The 20,885-nt window shown below is 38.4% G+C and overlaps 1 protein-coding gene across 4 annotated transcripts in view; it reads right to left on the bottom strand.

Annotated features, from left to right (window-relative positions):
• The window catches only part of COP1 (COP1 E3 ubiquitin ligase), a 129,847-nt gene that overhangs the window by 100,474 nt on the left and 8,488 nt on the right, over positions 1-20,885 (bottom strand). For 2 of the 4 annotated variants that reach the window (XR_012043363.1, XM_072867326.1), the window contains exons 3-8: positions 19,696-19,793; positions 18,274-18,350; positions 15,757-15,876; positions 13,659-13,727; positions 3,486-3,545; positions 1,473-1,549 (exon numbers count right to left, since the gene is read on the bottom strand). Coding sequence is in view for 3 of the 4 variants with exons in the window: in XM_072867326.1 (XP_072723427.1) it covers positions 1,473-1,549; positions 3,486-3,545; positions 13,659-13,727; positions 15,757-15,876; positions 18,274-18,350; positions 19,696-19,793 (501 nt within the window). In the remaining variant the exon portion in view is untranslated. Of the gene's footprint in view, positions 1-1,472; positions 1,550-3,485; positions 3,546-13,658; positions 13,728-15,756; positions 15,877-18,273; positions 18,351-19,695; positions 19,794-20,378; positions 20,443-20,549; positions 20,831-20,885 lie in introns of all 4 variants that reach the window. The other 2 variants (XM_072867328.1, XM_072867327.1) reach the window with 2 other exon arrangements.

Here is a 20,885-nt window from a genome sequence, read left to right as displayed (position 1 = left end):
AACCAGTGTAGGCCTCACACAGCAGATTATTTTTTTCCCCCAACTCTTTCGCCAAAACTCCAGGGCTTTAAGTGTTATGCCAGCTTTCAACAGATAAAAAAAAGCTATTTGAGAGCTTGTTTGTTAGTTTGGCTAAAGTAATAGAGATACATTTCCTCTCGCAAGTACAGTCTTCTGTTAAAAAAGAAAGGTTTCTAGGCCTGAAGGCGTTCAACATGTAACAAATTCAGCTCAACTAGTGCTCAAGTTTTCCCCAAGCAGCAGTTCCATGAAGCAAACAATAAGCAATCTATTTAATAGCCAATAACGAAAACTAGTAGAACCTGACAAGAATCTCATCAGCTTCACAAAACTGCTGCTTGGCAAAACAGCAATAACCCACATCAAAAACACACCTGCATGCAAAAATCAGGCAAGCAGTGAAAAGCGGAATAACACTGTTCCCATCCATCTTGGCCATATTCCTGTCCTTTCCCTTAGGGCCAACCAGAGCTTCATAGAAATATGAGAGATTCTGGTCTCTGTGTCCAGAAATAGCATTCTGGTAAGAATTCCCAGCCAGTATTGCTAGGCTCCTTACTAGAGCACTATATCTAAATCTCTGTAGGGGGGGAAATCTGATCATTTTTTCTTTCTTCTGCGCTATTAGGTTTAGAGCTGCCAATTACAGAAAAGGCACCAGTACAATTTTATAATGTAAGTCAACAGTTTAGAGAGCTCTATTAGAAAAATACACTGGGGAGAGGCAGGAGAGATGTTCATTTAATAACATAACTTGGCCCTGTGAAATCAGAGCTTTCTTACAACCAAAACCCACTGCTATAAAGAAGTAAAGCACTTCAAACCCTGGCACGTGCAACTTGGACACAAAAAGCATCGGCAATTTTATCATCGAGAAACCAGACTACGCAATATTCCAGACAAAAATCCACATTGAAAATATGTTATTATGTTATTTTGTGTGGCCACATTTCATTAAATCAAAACAGACAGCAGATAAACAGAATCAATAGGCTGTATATTTTAAATTTTGATCCTGTGAGCCCATACCTTTACCCATTCACACTGAGTGTGGAGCCAGAGGACACAAATATCATACAAAATTAAGATCTTTCACATGCCAAGCAGAACTGCCTAACGTTCAGAAAAGGTAGCATGTATTAACAGTAATATTTCATACCATAGCGAAGGCTTATGACTCAAGTTAACTAATCCACACTACATTTAAAACCATCAGCTTTCCACAGCATCTGGTTGAGAGTAGACTTTTCATCCAACTGCAGACTCAGATGGCTTCTTTCTTCACTGCTTTGTTTACAGAAAGTTTATACCAATCAGAAACAGAAGAGGAAAATATTGTACGGCACTCAAACTAGTTTTACTTGTGTTTTGGGCACGGCACAGAGAGGACTAGCAAGTACAGTGCAATATGTACAGCTTGAAATCCAAGTTCTAAGTTACCAGCTCCATACCTGTGTGAAGGTGAGGGAGCCTCGAACTGTGGCACCGTACTGTCCTCACTGACTGGGGAGTACAAACCACTCATTTCCTGAAACGGAAAGCCATGTTACAGCAAAGCTGACAAAACATGAATAGTAGGCACCGTCTAATATAAGGTGTTCACATAGTAATGTTTTGTTTTTCCAAGCAGATAACCAAATGTATCTACATTTATTCAACTCTCACCTAGAAGTCTTTACTATACCTGAGGAAATATTGATTTTCTTCAATTTTTTTTTTCAGTTATCATTCTAACTGGGTTTCAGAAATCCTACAACTGCAGTGCTTTTTGCCCCAAAAGAGGCAGTTCTGGAGTTTATACTTCAAAAATCAATGCATTTGGTTACCATCCAATTGTCTCTAATCCAGCACTTCCCTTAAACATGGCAGAACAAGCAAGCTGTAACTGCATTTGAGATATGTGCAAACTTATCTAATAGCCTTCGCAGCTGGAAAGTAATGCTGAATATGGGTCATGGCAAGAACAGCCACAAGATGACAGGGCAAAGGTAGTATCATGCCCCAGACTTAAAAGAGGATCTATCAGTCTTCTGTGGGGCAAGTGCACATAAAACAAGTGGGGCAAACTTTGCACATAAACTTGGCTTTGTCACTGCCAGACTAAATCACTGCTGTGTACTCAGTATGAGACTGTACCTTTCATCTGTTTGAGAAATGGAAGCTATGCAGGATGCTGCAGCTCATTAGTTAGGGGCGCAAAGTGTTCCAGGACAACATTACCAGTGCTTTTCAAACTCCCACTAGGTGCCCATTAATTGTTAGGCAGAGAGTAGGATATTTGTGATGAGAGAGATCCCAGGCTTTAGAGGTCAGAACCAAGGTCACTGTCACACACCAGATATGTACCCCAGCTGCAGTCCACTGAAGTGCCTGATTAAAGAGCAGAAAAGCAGGTAGCTAGATATTCTTTGATGGATCCTGCAGCTTTGGGAATAGCTTCTCCAAGATCTGAAGACCTATTTTACCAGTCTCAAGGAAACATGCTAGATATATTTATTTCCCAAGAGCTGAGAAACATTTAGGGAAATAGTAGATAACAGTATTTTTCAGACCTAAGTTACAATTTACATAGCTATCAGCGGAAGGGAAGTTCCTGCAGTTGCCAGTTCTATTTATATTTTGATAATTCATCAGCATGCATATAAATTGGAAGTGAAGAAATCTAAAAGGCTTTTGGGCAGTGGTTGAGAGCTCGTGCTAACTGCTTGAGACAAGCAAGAAGAAAGAAGCAGACCTGCAAACTGATTCCCAAGAAGCTTTAAGGGAATGCTATTTTGAGAGGTGGCAGTCTGATGCATTCCTGAAACATCACTCTCCTATTCCAAGATCAAAACACTAGAATGATTAGAGGAAAGAACTAAGGAGGAACCTAAGGACTCAGTAAGGACAGAAGGATTGAGCTGATGGGTTTACAAATACTTGGAAAATAATTCTTAAAAATCTCAAGCGATCCCCCATCATTAAGGAATTAAGGGAATTATATCAGGAGGTAGCAGATTGCTTCTGTTCTGACATGCAGCAGGGAGCTGGTCTGCTCCTACCCAGTCTCTGCATTATGGCTCTCCTGTGCACCCCCCAATACCTCTTCATTTTAAAAGTGGCATGCTGCTAAGATTTAAACAGCATGTGCAAATAACCAGAACACTGCAACGTACAAAAATCGTAAGTTATGATCAATATATTGGCTGTTGATTTCTAGCAATTATTCTAAAATACCTACTACCAACACAAAGGAATTGAAAGATACGATTATATAAGAGCTAGGTTTCAACGAAGACCCCTCTTACCAACCTGCAGCTTGCACACATCAAGTAAATGAACAAATTAAAGACAGACCATCATCTGTTCATTTTCCCATTACTGACTCAAATGCTATAAATTTAACACAGCAGCCCCACAGCAAGGCAGACAGCTTGATGAAAATGAAAAATTGCCAGAGTCAGAACAATGTCTGGGCACCTCACCTCTACTCGTTTAATATCTTCTTCCAGAACACTTAGCTCCTTCTGGATCTGCTCCAATTGCTGTGGATAAGAGAATGGGAGAAGTCTAAATCAATCTGCACTGCACCACCAACAAGATTACAATCTTTTCAGAGAGGAACCTGAGCTATCTTAACTGGCATGCTACACGATTCAAAAGTGACTAGGCAGGAAGTTCATATGAATAGATTAACATAAGTGTGCACACAAACCACATTCAAGACAAAGTTATTGTGAAACAGTAAAAAACATGAGCACGAGATACTTTGATATCAACTAGAGGCCCACATTATTCAAACTAATACTTTTATACTCCTCTAACATCTTCCATGCAAGGTATAACTGGATTATAAACACTGAACATAATTAGAAAAAACCACCATGAACAAGACAGTGATCATTCCACCCTTAACAAAACATTAAATACTTTGCTAAAAGGTGTTAAGAGTATTTCTCTTGCTAGCAGTTAACCTGCCAATTGCCAATTTAAACTTACTGATAAAATTTTCGGATTGGCAAAAAACCATCTATTATGACCCTGGATAGATTTGCTCCTGGCACCAAGCAAGCACCACGTGGCATTTCTTTCAAAGGTGTGGTACTTACCTTGGATTACAGCATAAACTCCAGTCAATCTGAGGGCTATCCCTGAAAGGGTCAGAAAGGGACTTCCCCTCTCACCAGCCTACACCCCCTTTCCCTTCTTTGTGTCACACAGTATTTTTCAGGTTTTTGCAGTTACTTTTCAGTCAGTCAGTAACCTGCCTTCACTCATCTCTAACAACTGTGAAGCTACAGACTTGGTGATTGTTTATCCCTAAGCAAGAACATCATCTGCTTACCAGCTCTAATTCCCCCTCTTATTCAGCAGACATGTCCCATCCAAACACTCACATAGCCTATACCCAGCCTTGCAAGACCTGAACACACGCACTTCTCTAGGTGAGAGCTGAGTCTGGACCTAAACAGACAAAACTCAGCTCCAATGCAAGTCTGTTTCACTAAGATGCACACATCTAATGAATAAAATTGAAAACTGGAAGTCCACCTGACTCTCCTCAACTCACAATAAAAGTCTACAGACAACTAGCACTGTGGCATTCAACCAGAAGCTGTGACCAAGTTGGCAAGTCCACTGAAAGCTTATTAACAACACATTCTCTAAAGGCCAGACAAATTTTTGTCGTTTTGAATTTATAGGGAATATCAAATTGCCCAAATTCAAAGTTACTAGTATTGCAAGGGTTATTACACTTAGTACGACATATTCCCAAGAACATTTGGCAAGCTACTCCCAAAGACTTATTCACTCGAGTGCTTAAGCTTGATCCTGTAGCAGAAGTGGCAGAAAGTTTTGCTTAAACAAAGACACACCCACCACTTAAACCCCCACTATTGATCAGCATTCCAAGTATCTGTGTGCTCTGCATTAGATAATCCACCATTTTAATTTACCTTTTCAACATTAAAAAAGCTCTTGTCCCTGAAGACAGGAGAGGAAAGGACTGCTGGGTCCACACCTACTTCTAACATGGCTGCTTCTTCCTTGGAATGAGATGACATTGTATTTATATCCTAATCTCTCTACTCTGAACACTTCAGTCTATATTTAATTTGAGTCACAGACAGCACAAGTTTAATTGTTTAAAACTAGACTGCCACAGAGAATTTACAAACCACTACACCATAACAGAAAATTCCATTTTTCCTTGTGAAACCTACAGCAAGAATAGCAGGTGGTGCTATAGCTCCAAGATTAGTGGTAAAGTTAAGTGACACTTGCAGAGCAAGGGTCGTGCCTCTACTAGCAGGCAAATATTATTACTCCCCCACTTTCATAAATCCCATTTTAAAAGAAGTTACAAAACGGCTTAGAAGTTACAAAATTACAGCAAAGAAATCAGCTATTCTACAATGTACTGGCTCACAGACAAACTGGACAACTGAAAAATAATTGACAGTTGTTGCCATCACATAAACAGGAGACCTTTTTATAGGAACAAGAGCAGAGACTTTTTTTATTGGCCAGCTTTTATTAACTATTGCACAGACTTGAAAGTACAAGATCTGGGACTCCATTTACCAATTCTTCCTTCTAGTTACATTAAGGCAAGCAATTTGAACCTACCACAAACTTATCCAATAGCAGCAAGTGTAAAAACTAGGTAAATGGGTTTCATGCTTATTTTAGGAAGAACCTTCTCATACTGTCAGCATCAAATGAGTTACTAATGCTCACATTGAGGCTTTTTTTTGGTAGGTTGGCTCAAGTCTTTTGTGGTTTAGCTTTAATCTGTCAAAGACCTTAAATTAGTCCACATTCATTCCAATTAAACTCTGAAAAACGAGACTACTGATTTATAATTGCCAGCTATTGAGGGACATTTAAGGAAAGCTAAATGAGTTATAGTCCTTCCAGTATATCCAGATTTATGGGCCCTTAATTTGTTTTTCACTATGTTGGGCACAGAAAGCAAGCCAAGTCCTGTCCCAATGATGGGCAGAATCACACCTGTCAAACTTCAGATTAAGTCAGCAAAACCACTTAGAATGAACACTGAAATGTATGCTAAAATAGAAGCACATACTATAAACTCTTCTCAGACACAGATGCTTTCCCAGAACTGAAAGGGCCAATATGGACAAGGAGAAGGTTTCGATTCAGCAGTTAGACCTCGTTGTTTCAACTCCACTGAATGAACTACAAGAAGTAGTTATAACATTACACAGACATATAAAAGAAAAAAGTCCCAAGAAGAAAATCCCAAGTTACACAAATAGACATACAAAAAAAAAAGATTACCTCAAAACAGCCTATGTTTCTTTTAATGTGTGGAAAAGGGATTTCAGAACATGCAAGTCAAAAGAACTAAAGGACTGGAAAGATCTTCTCTTATATCAAGGAGCTGAATGTCAGTTAAGAAAAACAAGCCAACAGCACAACTCAGAGCTAGTCTCACCTAAGCAAAACTCACAGCAAAACTTCAAGGACAAACAAGCTTACACAGTGAATGAGCTGCATACTACTCTAAGTGTGAGTAAGCAACTGACTCCCACCCCACAACTAGCAGTTGTAAATGCTCCCAGTAAAGGCAGGTAAACATCCCCCTTTGAAATTCAGTCTTTTCAGAGGTGACTGAAGAATTCAAGAATAAGGCATGATCACTGGCAACCTTCTTGTTCAAACATACAGGCTAGCAGCAATAGGTTAAAACAATATTTGAAAGCAATGTCCAAGAAGAAAAAAAAACTTATGCTCATCAATTACCAGAGAAGGTACCACAGTAGGAAATGCAGACTCTCATGTCATTCTTTTTAGGTAACCTTTCAGATGCAAACCCCTTTCACACCCACCAGGCAAGTCCACTCCAAAACCCTCTGGTTTGAGTCTGAAGCTGTCTAGACGCACACACAAAGAGTTCTCCAAAGACAACTCTCAGCCCTTCCGTATGTGGATGAAAGGAAACTCCCTGGTTAGAGTTGCTCAGAGATAAGAGACACCCCACCGTGCTACTGAACTACCATATAAGATTCTTGGGTGGAAATATTAATTTGAACTTGCACAACACTAAGCATCAGATCATGGTCAGAGTTTGATTTCAGTTTGCTATCTACTAACAAGTGTAGCTGTGCACAGTGCTGAGTTTTCTTTCTCAGTCTTCCTGTTTTTCCTCGACCAAAGGCCCCTCAGGAGGCAGTGACTTCATCCTCTGTACAGCACAGACAGCAAGTGGTCCTGACTGAGTCTCCTGGTGCTGGTTTTAAACGTTTACAAAAAAGCTCAGCAGAGCCTCCCAGTGCCACAGAGACAGCCTAGAAAAAAATGGCCTAGAAAAATGCATTAGAAAAAGAGTTATACACCCTTGTCCAACTGTCTTTCCAATTCTAGAAGAAGCACAAGAACAGCAGAAGTTATTTTCTGCAGAAATACTGTGAAAGCATTAACACAATTCTCATCAAGCAGCTTAAACAGAGCATCTGGATTCACGATGTTGAAAGCTCACAAGCCTTGTTATGTTCAAACACCTTCAAGGCTACAGAGCAAAACCTTCATGAACTCATCGCAACATACACCATAGATCAAGACAAAAAGACAGACTATTACCAGAGGAAGCATCTTTTTTCCCCCACAAACATGCATAGCCATTGCACCAACCAGGACAGGGTAAAAACTAGTAGCTGTCCAGCTGAGAAGAATAAATCAGATAGAATGAATGGATTATCTACAGACTATCCCATAACTTCATCCAGCATGATCTCTTCTACTTTGTTCTTGCATCAACTAGTGCTCTAACAAACTTAAGTGTAAACTTAAGTACAACAGATAAACCTTTCCTAAAAGTACGCAGTGAAATTAATTTCTTCCCATAAAACTCAATACTTCAACAACTCTACAGCAACTGAGATCAATTTCTCACCGGAAACCAGTTGGAAGTCTTGTCTGTCTCAGGGTTTTCCTTCCTATATTGCTTCTGATACAGAGCCTGTTATAACATACAGGGCAACTATAGTAAGGAAGTAATCGTCAAGAGTTTACGGAGATTTTAGCCTTTTAAATTAATTGCAAATCTCACTTATTTTGACATCAAACTCCATTGTTAATACTTCACTGTTATGAAGTCTTTGCACAAGTGGAAAAGATGCAAGGTTTCTTTTGGTACGAAGACACGAAGAACACCTGAGCCTCCACAAGTTACTTTCACTGGTGAAACATGGCATCCAAGCCTTTTAGACACACAGACAGTCCTCCTACAACAGATTTATCTGCAGGGAATACTTCTCTCTCATCAATACTTCTTCTCTCTCATCAATACTTCCTCCAAATGGTAAACATTTCCTCTTAACTGGGGAAGAGTTAACAAAGGTTTGAGGACAAGACCCTAGTTGAGTTGTTTAGCACACACAATTCCTGAGGGTAGGAGGAAGGAGATGCCTGGCTGATCAGAAATGTTTCATATCTTGAACTTTCATCCCCCTCATTTAAATCCTCCAGTTTGGGTTGCAGGACTAATGCTTTGAAGGCTTACTGATAGGGTCTGATAGAAAAGTGTCACAAGAGAGAGATATCTGGGGTAGGGAATAAAGCTGTCTAAACATTTAGATTAATTGCCTTAGAGTTTAATACATCACTGTACATGCTACTTTGCTCCTAGTACTAGGTTGCCCCCTCCTTCTGTGGAAAGACCTCTCCACTGCAGTAAGGAGAGTCAGCTATTATGCACTGATGTTTATATGATAATCTCTAGCTTGCTGCTCATACACCAGCTGTATCCTTGGCTTATTATCACTGCAGTCAGAGCTCACATCTCTCATTGAGTAGCTTAGAAATGCAAATAGATTTAAAATACCAGTTATTTAAGTGCAGTGGATAGGAAAGAGATTACTATAGCTATAAATTCACCTCAGGAGTCCTAGAATGTAATCAAGACTATATGACAACATAAGAGCATGACTGATTTCTACTTCTGTCACCTCCTCTTGCTTACTCATTAGTTCATCCATGTGTGTATGCACAGAACAATGAGATTTGACAGGTGAAGTGATTAACACAAGGTAATGACATCCCTGGAGAATTCACACTTATAATTCCCTGCAATTATCCCACAATAACTAATAACTCCTCTTATTTTTAGTATTTAACATGCTCACAATATGGAGTAAGTGAAGACAGCTGGATAGATACATGATTTGAGGCTGAAAAGAACGATGATGATTCTGAAATACTGAGCAGGCACTCAGTGCCACAAACCTGAGACATTTCAGGATTACTTCTCTGTCCCAGGATGTTTACCAGCTAAAAACAGCCCCTGTGCATTAGCAGACATGAAAGAGGTCTTGTTTGTTAGATATGACAGACTTAATGTGACATTATTAGAAAGAAAAAGCCCACAAAACATAAAAGTGAAGTGACAGCTGCCAAGAGAAACATGAATGCATGTAGGGAATATCACCTGTATGTTGTAGAACTTGATTTGTGATACTAATCATTAAGTTCAGTATTTTCCTTCAGTAAGCAATGGTGCTACTTCGCAGAAATAGCAAACACTCTCCATCACATAGCTGAGCTAACAATGTTTTAGAACAAATTATACATATATGATATATATGGTGGTGTCTAACTTAATTTGGTAACATTCAAATCCTGACAAGACAATTAGTAAGGCCTCTTTAAATTGATGAATACAAAACTGGGGAGAATTTTTTCTGTTAACTGATGTTATCAGCTCTCACAAAGTGTTCAAGATGAAAGAACATGTGATCATTTAAAAGCAAAGTTAAACTCGCAAAAGTATGCAACATAGCTAAGCTAACGGCATTAAAACTCTGGCATGAAAATATGAATATTAAAATGTTACAGGTTGTTGCATTTAGTTTCCCTTGAAAATAGGAACAAAAAACCCAAAGTCAAGTATTTCATTATTAAACTTGACTTTCCAGACTCTTGATTTCAACAGAAGAGACTGCTGGATCAAAAAAAATGGAGAGTGTACATTCAATTAACTGTGCACATATATGGAAAGGCATACAGCCATGCTAAGTTTGCCTTAGAGACAACAAACTACTGTGGATGATCAATACGTTTCTCCCCTCCAAAACCATCTGTTGTTTTGTTGAAAAAGTATTTTCAAGCTTTAGCCATTCGTTTCCAATCTTTTTTCAAAGAAGAAATTTTTTTCTATTACTATTGCCAAAGACTTGAGTTTTTTACCACATTGCCATAGGTCAAAAAGAAAACAAAATACATAAACTTAAAAGAAAAGGGACTTGCAAATACCTTTGTGCAAGAAACATGCAGTAAATTTCAGCTTGAAAGATCAATGTTTTGGAAAGTTATAAACATGCCAAAACAGGATTTCTGATAGAAACTTCTGCAGGTGCTGAACCTCACATTTATCTTCTAGAGAAATGATGAAAGTGCAAGAAAGAGGCATTTGTCAAAATACTTGACTACAGCAATATTCTGAATTCTTAAGTACAAGTCTATAAAGATACAATTTTCTTCTAGATATAAACCCCCTCCAATAAGCTCAGAAGTCACCATTTCATGAAGGCAGGAGAAAAACCCCACAAAACTTATGAGTGAAGTAAGCAAGTAGGGTTACAGGTGGTTAATCGTATGCTCTGAACATGTTATGAAATACTACACAGGTACACTAACTCTAAGGCAGTATCTGTATTAACTACCCTAGTCTCTATGTAAGAACTTGCAGTATGTAATTAAAAAATGATTAATAAAATCATGCAGCAATATTCAGAGAGGCATATTAGGAAACAGAGTTACCAGGCAATTTTACATTCCTTTAAACATTTAAGCCAAAAATTTGAATCAGGCACTCTCAGCCTCACACAAAAGAAGCTTTTATTTATTAAGAACTTTATATTGCAGCTATGGCTTACTGAGTGAAATTGCAATTACTCTGCAGATTACTCTGCATCTTTACTAGAACCAGGTTTGACTTAAAGGAAAAAAGGTAGTGTTCCTGCCCGTAATAAAGCCTGCTCATATGACTCAGCATAACTATGTGCAATACATCATAGAAGTGTTCCAGGGTCCACACATGTTCCATCCTTATTTCTTAAGCAGTCACCTATTACAGCATCAAAAGAAACTACAGTAAACTTTAAAGCTCCGATAACCTCCCTTTGCTTTACTGCATTATTTATGTGGCCACTTAAACCCCCCTTCTCAGCTTCCACACTAGCATCTCAGGCTTTCTGCAGCCTGGATATATCTTCACCACCAGCATAACCTATGCCCTTTTCCAAACAGTAGCTCTGCTATTATCCATACAGAAAACTCCCTCCAGAAAGGAGTACTTACCACAAACTCTACCAGCTACAGAGAAGACCTTGGGACTTATTAGAAAGGAAACATCAACTGGCTTAATTTACTCTATGGATATATCTTGATTGCTGAAGACAACCTTTGACATCTTTCTAAAACTATCCTACTGACTGGTCTGTATTTTCCATGCTTCTACCCACTGGTTCTCATCTTTCTTATCAAGTGAAAAGAAAGATTGCTAGCAGCAAGCCTGACAAGTCCTCATTTCCCTCAAAATAAATGGCAAGGCCAGATGCTAATCACTATGGCAAGGACAGAACTGACAGGCCTGCATAAAAGTCTTTTGAGATGTGACAGCCTGCATTTCATGTTTTAATATTGGGGGGGGGGTGGTAAGAAATATCATCAGAGGACATCTTGTCAACAGAGGGAACACATAAGCAGGGACAGAGGATCTCAAATAAGCTATGTGTCCTAATAGACTTCAGGATGTTCCCAAGGCCATATTTGCAGGATCTGCAGCCAAAATTAAGTTACTTCAGCCTTAAAAAAAAAAAAAGAGATGCTATCCTTGTACATTATTACTAAAGCCAAGGGCAGATACAGATGAGATGGGAAAGGTTTCCCAGGTGCTGAAAATTATAGTCAGTGGTAGAACAGTGCTACAGAATGTTAAAAACCAGAAGCTATGCAACTTCCCTTCCCTTCATCCTTCCCACTCAACACATGCGAACTAAAGTAGGCATCAACAGCCCCTCCTTCTGTGAGAGTTGTTCTAACTCAGTTTCAACTGGGGGAGGAGAAAGCAAAGTCATCACTGACTTTATGGTACTGCCCCAAACACCCTGCACTTGAATCACCGCAGGATTACTCAAGAGCACCCCAGCTAAGCTGTATATGAACTTCCTGAAGCACCTACTTCTCAATTCACCTCCTAGACAAAGGCAGCATTACCAGGAAACTTCCCCAATATCTTACTGGTTCCTCAAGCTGCACCGAATCCTGATGGAAGATGTTTAATGAGAGCTGATGGCCAGAGCCTGCATTAGTTCTGCAGTGAAGATGGGTCAAGCTTCTGAAATTCTCTGCATAATACTAAATATTATGAATACAAGAAAATGAAAGTACATATTCTGAAGATTTGAGGTGTTTGTAGACTAAGTCGCCATAAAATAACTTCTACCAGCATTAAAAAAAATGAAAGCTGAAAGATACCTCAATAGCTTTGAGCAACGCTTGTGCCTTTGCTGTTTAAGCAAAAAAACCCCCAACAAACAGTAATACATATTTCTCCACTTTTTCCAACCCTGAAGGATCAAACAAGTATTATGCTTCATACTAAACAGAATCAGAACTGGAAGCATGCCATTTTATCTTCACTGATATGTCTAGTACACTAGAGAATATCTTGGCTCTCACATTTTCCTTTCACATTCAGGTATCCTAATAAACAGTATGTTCACCACTTCTCATGGGATACTATGCCTAGCAGGTCTCATACTCTACAAATGCAACTTTATCTTGGACTCAGTTTTCCCCTTTGGTTAGTTCCTTTCCATTACCCCTGTTGGTTCTGGTCAGAAGGCCATGGATATCTGTTGGTGGACAGACTCTGAACAACTTGCTTTGGGGTGACTCTATAACCAGACCCTCAATCCATTCTGCACAAGGCTTCTTACACACATCACCATTACATGGTCCAAGTTTGACCTTAGTCACAGCATTGGGTCTCATGTTTTTCACATCTTTCATCAAAAACCATGACTTCCAAGAAAGCTTGTCCTTTTGCCGTTTTCACGATTATTTTTCTAGGTTTCTGGGACATTTCTGGTACTAGGGTTTATGCATTGCATGACATAAGGTCCAAACCATGAAACACCGTGTACATGATTACGGAATCCTCTCTCATTCCTTGAGACACTTGTTTTGAGACAAATAAGGAAAGAGCACAGAATGTTCATTCTTTTATGACACAGCATTAGTCATGGTATTTGATACACTAAAAGAAAAAAAATTGAGTGACAATTTCACTCCTTTCCCCATCCTTCAGTTTTCCCCCATCACAGAAAAATTTTGTTTCCAGAATTTAATGTAAATATACAGCAAGGATTCTCTGTCCTCAAGCTCCCTTCTTCCCACATGCTTCACCAATGTGAGACAAAAAGGCAAGAGATTAAAAATTGAAGCTGTCACATGTAAAGAGATTAATTTTCCTTGAAACCCACGTGTCCTCTGCCTGAGACTTCCCCAAATACACTTTGTCTTTTTCTTTGCAGAGATAATGCCAGGCTAACACATCACTTAAATAGAAATGAACTGGTAGAAAGCAACAGACAACACCTCACCCACTGAAACACAAAGCAAGTTACCTCTCGTTTGTTTCTCCTGGCAACTTTGAGAAATTCCATAAGGATCTGCAATTGGGCAGCATGGGACTCCTGTAACAGAATAAATAAGTGTAACTCTTCCATATACTTTAAGAGAAACAAACATTTTATACACAGAAATCCACACTCGCACAGAAACAGCTTTCATTTAGAGGTGAGGAAGAGAAAATAGCTTTTTAAGGCAGTTTTAAAAATGGTAGTTTTACTTTGCCTCACAGGTTTTAAGGTTTTGTTTGGCTCATGACAAGTTTTTACATGAAGGAAGAAATCATTCTAACAGCTCTTGTTTGTGCGTTAATGAAGACTTACTAATAAGTTTAAATGCTTTTCAGTTTTTTTGGCTACTGCATCTGAAATTGTTTTTGGAATACGGGTTCCTCACAGACTCATCTTCCACTCTGGAAGACCATTAGCATCCACTTCATGATTAACATACTAAAGCATAAAGTATTTATATAAAACCCCACATCCTCCCACAATTAACATTTGTGTTTATGTAAAGAGATTACTGCTGAAGACTTCTCCTGAGTGGAAGACAACAATTAAGTCACTGATGAAACTAAAACATTCCTTTCCAATCCTTCCATAACAGGTCATTTACCTCAACCATCAGCTTAGTATTTTCACCCAAATGGGACAAAAACTTGACAGGGCAAGATAAGAGAAGCACAAGAGGAAAGACAAATAAAACCTATATTCCAGCACTAATATAGCCCTAATCCTATCACAGCATTCTGAGAATTATTTTCACAACCTACCAAAATATTTACTATTAAAGGACTGTGAACATACACACAAAAAGGATCAAGACATAGGAGCACGCAGAATCCATTAAAGGCAGATGGGAGAGGAAAAGTAAAGAGATTAGGATGCAAGACTACTACCTTTTCTGAGATTATTTTCTTCCTCCCTGCCCCGTGACTATAATGAAACAAGTAAAACTAGAAAGGAAAAATGTTTTTAAATTGTTAAGTGTAGGTGTGGTTTTGGTTTTTTTAAGGCTTAGTATCCTTAAAAGATATTCCTGCTCAGAAGTACTCATACACTCAGTCTTGTGCTTTATTTCAGATTTGTCACAAATGACACAAAAAGGCGAGGGGGGGGGGGGGGGGGGGGTTTTCTTCTGAAGTTAGAGACCATACTCCCACCATAACTTCACTGAACCACAATAAAAGAAGTTATGTACAACTCCCCATGCAATAAGGTATCATAACAGTTTTGCTAGTAGTCAATAAACATATTTTTGGGTTACTTTCCTTCCATCAGAACCACAAGTTGTGTAAATATTCATTCTGCAAGAGTGAATAAGACAAGCCATTCCCAATACAACTTTCCCTCACCTGTTTTAAAGCACCATTGAAATCCACCCTCCTACCCAAAGTCCACTAGGCCAAATTTTGTAATCCAGTTTAATTTTGAAGGTCTGGCTCTCATAAATGGAAAATGGTCACTTGAGACCAACAGCATGGAACAGCCAAATACATGAGAACTATCCCAAACCAACTACATTTCAGTTAAATCATAGGAACAGCTTGCTTCATATTGTATAAATCTTCAAACCAACCTCATAAACAAGACATCTGAACTTTCCTTTCAAACATTAAATGCTAATAAAGTATTCAGGGATGGCAGTCATTCAGGTTCTATCGGTTCCAGTAGAAACTAAATGGTGTGATCTTTCACATGTTCATTGAGTTTATTCCTTAACCTATATTTTAGACTTCTTCATGCTTATTACCAAGAAAGATCTAATATTTACTTGTGCAACAGTCAATTAGCAAACATCTTCATATGCATTTCTCTGTTCTGCTAGCCACTTTCTCTTATCCTTTTCCATTTTCCCTGCTTGTTGTACAACCCTGCCAGCAGCAACACTATAAGCATGTTATGGGCATCACAGTTGAAACGTTAGTTTGCTACAAAGGTCAGTGAGATGGCCAACACTAACACCAAAATGTAAGAGAAAACTCTGAGCAATTAATTCAGCAATAGAATCTTACTTCAAGAAGATAAAAGCATGAAAAGAAAACTGCTAAATAGACAACAGTACTCATTTAAGTAAGACAAGAGAACTTCTTACTGCTTCCAACTGCTTCTTCTTTTGCACCAGCAGCTCCAGCATCAGGTTGACATTGGCCAAGTCAAGATTGTCTTGATCCGTTCCCAACAAATCTTGAATTATCTGCCACCTATGGCCATTCTAGAAAGAGAAGGAGATATGTTGGAGAGAGAGTGAGTTCTTGCCATCCAGAGCTATATCCAGCAACAGATACTAAAAGCAACACTGCAATATTTCATCCCTTTGTAAAGACTTCAAAACAATTTTCAGGAATCAGAATTCCCAATTCTCCCACATGTACAGGATATAGCTCTTCTGTCCCAAATAAGATAAGCAGTTACACAGTAGAAGATATTTGTGCTTTATGAGAGCATTGCTGCTGCTAGGAAGAGATTATTTCACAGCCACAATTTTATTTGATTTGTGCCCTAGTTTCTGAGAACATATTTCTAAGGGGAGAAAGAAAAAACATGTTTATCCAAGCTTAGTTGGATTACACCTATCTGAAATACTGTTAAGTGGCAATACCTTTTAATTTTTTAACCAAGTAATAGGTAAAACCCTCATGCTAAATTCAAATGGAAGAAGGTAGTATCAGCTTATTTTTTCTATTCTGACCTCCCCACACTACTCCTCTTAAGAATATTTTCATGGGAAATGTGAGAGCAGGAAAGAAGATGGAGCTCATCAGGGTGATCTTCTCATTCAACCTGTTAGAGCTGAAAAGGACCCCCCAGAGAGCCAGCATGCTACCATGCACCCCATTCTTCCCTACAGGTTGTTAGCTCTTCTCATTGTCAGTAAAAAGTAAAAATAGTATATTTTAGCACAGGAATACCTCAATAATAGGTTAATGCTAATATAGACCTACATTAAAAAGCCTCAGGAACCAACAGGAGCAGCTGAAAGGTCTTTAGGCCTTCTAATAAACAAAGCTGGATTAAAAAATCCTGCCCTATAAAAGCTATGACACTAAATCAAGATATTTAAATTTGCAAGAACTAAAAGTGTCATCTAGTCTAAACCAGACATTTTCTAAGAGGTTGTAGCCTATTTGTATTGGCTAAATAAAAAAATAAAATATGTAACATCCCTATAGAACACACAACTTTTACTTTTCACCTAACTCTCAACAGAACCTGTGGAAACCACACAGGCAAAAACTCAATTCCAATCTGGAACAACTGGAAAAAAAAATATGTAATTTTTAAGCAAGTCAACAAGATTTGAGACAAACTTTAACATACTAATGTACTAGTTAAACGTACTACTGCTAAACTACTCAAAGTTTCAAAGGTGCCTTAACATGATTTTTTAATGAGACAAATCCATAACCAAGAAACAGTGCATTTGCTGCAACGTCTTGAATGACTTCTCTTAATACCAAAAGTAATACAAGAGGAGAAGAGACACATTAAGGAGCTGGTACAACAGCAGCATTCCTCTTTTTAGAGACATTGGTATTTTTTATTTGCTGCCAAAAGGTAAACACAACACTGTTTTGGGCATGAAGTCATGGTAGATTTCCACTTACTGGTAGTATCTACCTTACAGGCATCGTTTTTAAAGATGCACTATGAGAGAGTAGAAAATTTCCAAGAAGTTACTGCACATGCCTTCAGGTCAATTGTGTGCATTTTAAACCAGATACGGTTTATGCATATTTTATATTGAATATAAAAAACTTACTGCGAGTAAACCAATGAATCCTTAAAGCCTGCTCTTTTCTAAAGCATACAACTGGTGAAAGCACTGGTTTCCGCAACACAGATCCTAAATTAATAACACTTCAATAGAGGGGTTTTTCAACTGACAAAAACAGGGGCTCCACGATTTTTAATATTACTTTGCAACCTTATTTATGAATTACAGAAGCCAAGGAAGGAAGCCAGGCATAGCAAGACAAATATGCAAGTTTCCTGGTTAACGTCATATATTCCTTTTGATCTTAACATACAAGAGTATCCACTGCTGCTGTACATGTGTTTTCATGAACTGAGAACACAGATCATGCTCTGATTCTGTGACATGAAGCAAGTCTAGCAGATATCCAGGCAGTTTTATCTGGGATCAGAGCCAGAACACCAGTACTCCGAACACATCCTTCTCCCTCTTGTGGTTGGTATTAGCCTTCCTCCAATTTCCCTGTAGAACACAGCTTCTTGCATGTGATCAGACAAGCCCGTGGCATTTCTAATCATCCATTACTCTCATTGTAGCTGTAATTTCCAACACCGAATGAAAATTATTACCTTTAAACAAGTGTGCTTCCATGGGTAGTTTCCCAGGTTATATTCAATACATCATATGACACTCAGCTATGCTAACACAGGTTGCCTCTACACATATATTGCTGGCAGGAAGAACGAGAGTTAACAAGGTTGAAGGGATCTAGTGCCACTGATATTGGTATTATTCTCACATAAAGCAAGTTAAAGCATCAGCACAACAGTATAATTTCTTCTAAATTAAGCCACATAATGACAACTGCTGTACAGAACCATTAAGTAAATATAAAGTAAAAAAGTTGGAACATACGGTGCTACTCACTGAATGGTCCAGTTTGAGCCTTTTCTCCTCAGATCTTTGCTTCTGCTTAAGAATAAGTTCATTGACTAAAAACATACATAAATTGGATGTCAGAGTTGGATTTAAGTTCACAAAAAAGTATGAAAAATTCTATCTCAATATTTTTACTTTAGTTATTAATTCCACAGTAAGTTTATCAGTAATTAAAACAGCAGAAGATGTCTCAATTTTTTTCTCACCAATTTATTCTTTGATATTTTGTAAAGTATATAAAGATTTAAAAAAATTAAATACAATGCCTACACATTCCCCAAATTGCTTCAGTTCCTTTTTCTGAGCACCCTGGTTTTTCAACTCCAAGGCAGAGGTATATCACAGAATAGTATGAAGGAGATAAAACTTTAACTGATTTACTACAGGCTGAAAACAAGTGCAGCTGGGTAGAACAACTTTCTCCTTTAATCACTATGTGCAATTTTAAAGATATATTTTTGCTACTGTTTTATTTCATACCAATTTAGTGAATGGTGCAAAGAGAGAAAAATAGCCTCAACCCTTCACACACACACATATACAAGCTCTTCTCTCCCCTCACGTCTGTTTCCCCACCCCAGTACAGATCTGAAACCCTCAAATGTGGCTGTATGGAAGCAATGCTCTATGGCCTAACACATCCTCCAAGATCCACCTCAGCACCACCTTTGGCACAGCATGCTAGGGTCTAAATCAGGATGCCCATTTCTGAAGCATTCCTCGGCTACTGTGGCTTCTAATCTATTTACTATTAAATGAATATCCCAGCACATGAAATCAAGATTTGATTTAATTTTGAAATTTCACACTGCAATGTGTTTCTTTTGATCTTTTCTCCCCATAACAAAGTTTTAAACTCTATTTCCAGTTAAGAACATTTCCCTCTTCTGTTTAAGCAGCAATCAATTAGGACTTCGTATAGGTATGTGTATGCATATTTTCTCTAATTTAGACATACATCCTATGGTCCTCACTACAGTAGTCAAAATAGTACAATATGTAATTCAGCCCCCTCCTTCAGTGTCCATGCTTTGTAAACAGGACAGGTTCTTGATTATTAGTCAGACAACAGTGCAAGAAAACAAAAGTAAATAAAGACATTCAAATCTCTAGCCACCAGAAAAACATCTTCGTTTTGCTTTTCTTAGTATGCAAACAGCAGCAAGTCAGTCTCACTACTGTAACTCAGCATACAGAACTGCTGGAGGCAGTGGAGTATTAACGATTTATACTACTAACCACTTTTTTTTTTTTAATAAAAACCACAGTTGACCAAAGGACTGATGTTGGGATTTTATTTTCAATATTGAGAAGCCAGTTATTTATAGGACAAATTTACAAGTGCCTGCCTTCCTTAACAACTAAGATGTTTCTCATGCAAGCAAGCCCAGAGCTCACCTAAGAAGTTGGGATAAAGATGATCTATGTTGTCCACAACATAGTTGCATTTGGGACATCTGTTATTGTCCTCCAAGCTCTGGTGAATACATTTATAGCTGTTTAAAAACATAAAAAACAAGAAACAAAACAAGTGAGCAAACATGAAGGAACAAAACATAAGCACAAGGTAATTAATATCAACCTTAGATAACGTGTACTCTGTGTTGCCATCTAACAGCTGCATTGCCAAGATCTTACAGCGGAGTCATAATGTTCCAATATTAACTGAGAGCATGCTATAGCAGAAAGACAGCAAAGTTCCTTGGCAAGGATTACAAAAGGTATTTAAGTACTTCGCTCTTATTTCCCTGACGATTGTGGCAACGTGGATACTTCAGCCACACTTTCACCTTGAATTTATGCCCTTCTTCCACAAGCAGAGCTAACAAACAGACTGCATTATTTAGAAGCAACTCTTCTAGACAAACCAAATACTTATCAAGCAACATTTAAAGCTATTGCACATTTTGGGTAATTGAGCACAGAAAAAACACCTTCACCAACTTCTCACATTTCCCCCCACTCCCTGGCTGTTGTTCTCACCAGAAGTGACTTCAGAGGTGCTCTCTGTTGAGCTGTTAGCTATTTGAGGGACAGAGTAACTACAAGATGCACTTTAGCATCAAGTTTAAGCATCTCACCTAGAGCCTAGCTTCATGTCGACTGCTGGTAAAGACATCATGTGACAACATTGCTCTCTTCTTTCTAAACAAAGATATTTGAATGCTTCTCATCTTGGACTTTTTTTAAAAGTTAGAGATCACAGGGATAAAGTGTTACCATAGAGGGCACAAAATCAGCTGTTATCTTACCTGTTGCAGGTGAAAACACTTCTGAAAGTTAACTGAATCTGCTGCTTGAGCAAGTGATTTATGCTACTAAAATGACTTCTTGTAAGAGGTAGGCGATTTATTTCTAGTTAATAAACACCGTAAGAGTATAATGTATATGGGACATTAAAACATCATGGTTCAACATTTATTCCAATCCCTAGTTGAGAGCAGGAGCAGCAGATAGTTCCACACCTGCCCCTGGAAGGTTCTTGTACTTCTCCATGAAGCATTTGCTCCTCGTGACAGCCAGAGATAACACACTGAAAAATAAGTGGACCGTGGGCCAATTCAATACAACAGAAAAAAACCTGAAGC

The sequence above is a fragment of the Ciconia boyciana genome, chromosome 7 (assembly GCF_034638445.1).
Source record: "Ciconia boyciana chromosome 7, ASM3463844v1, whole genome shotgun sequence".
NCBI lineage: Eukaryota > Metazoa > Chordata > Aves > Ciconiiformes > Ciconiidae > Ciconia > Ciconia boyciana.
This window is presented reverse-complemented; position numbering and strand designations above follow the sequence as displayed.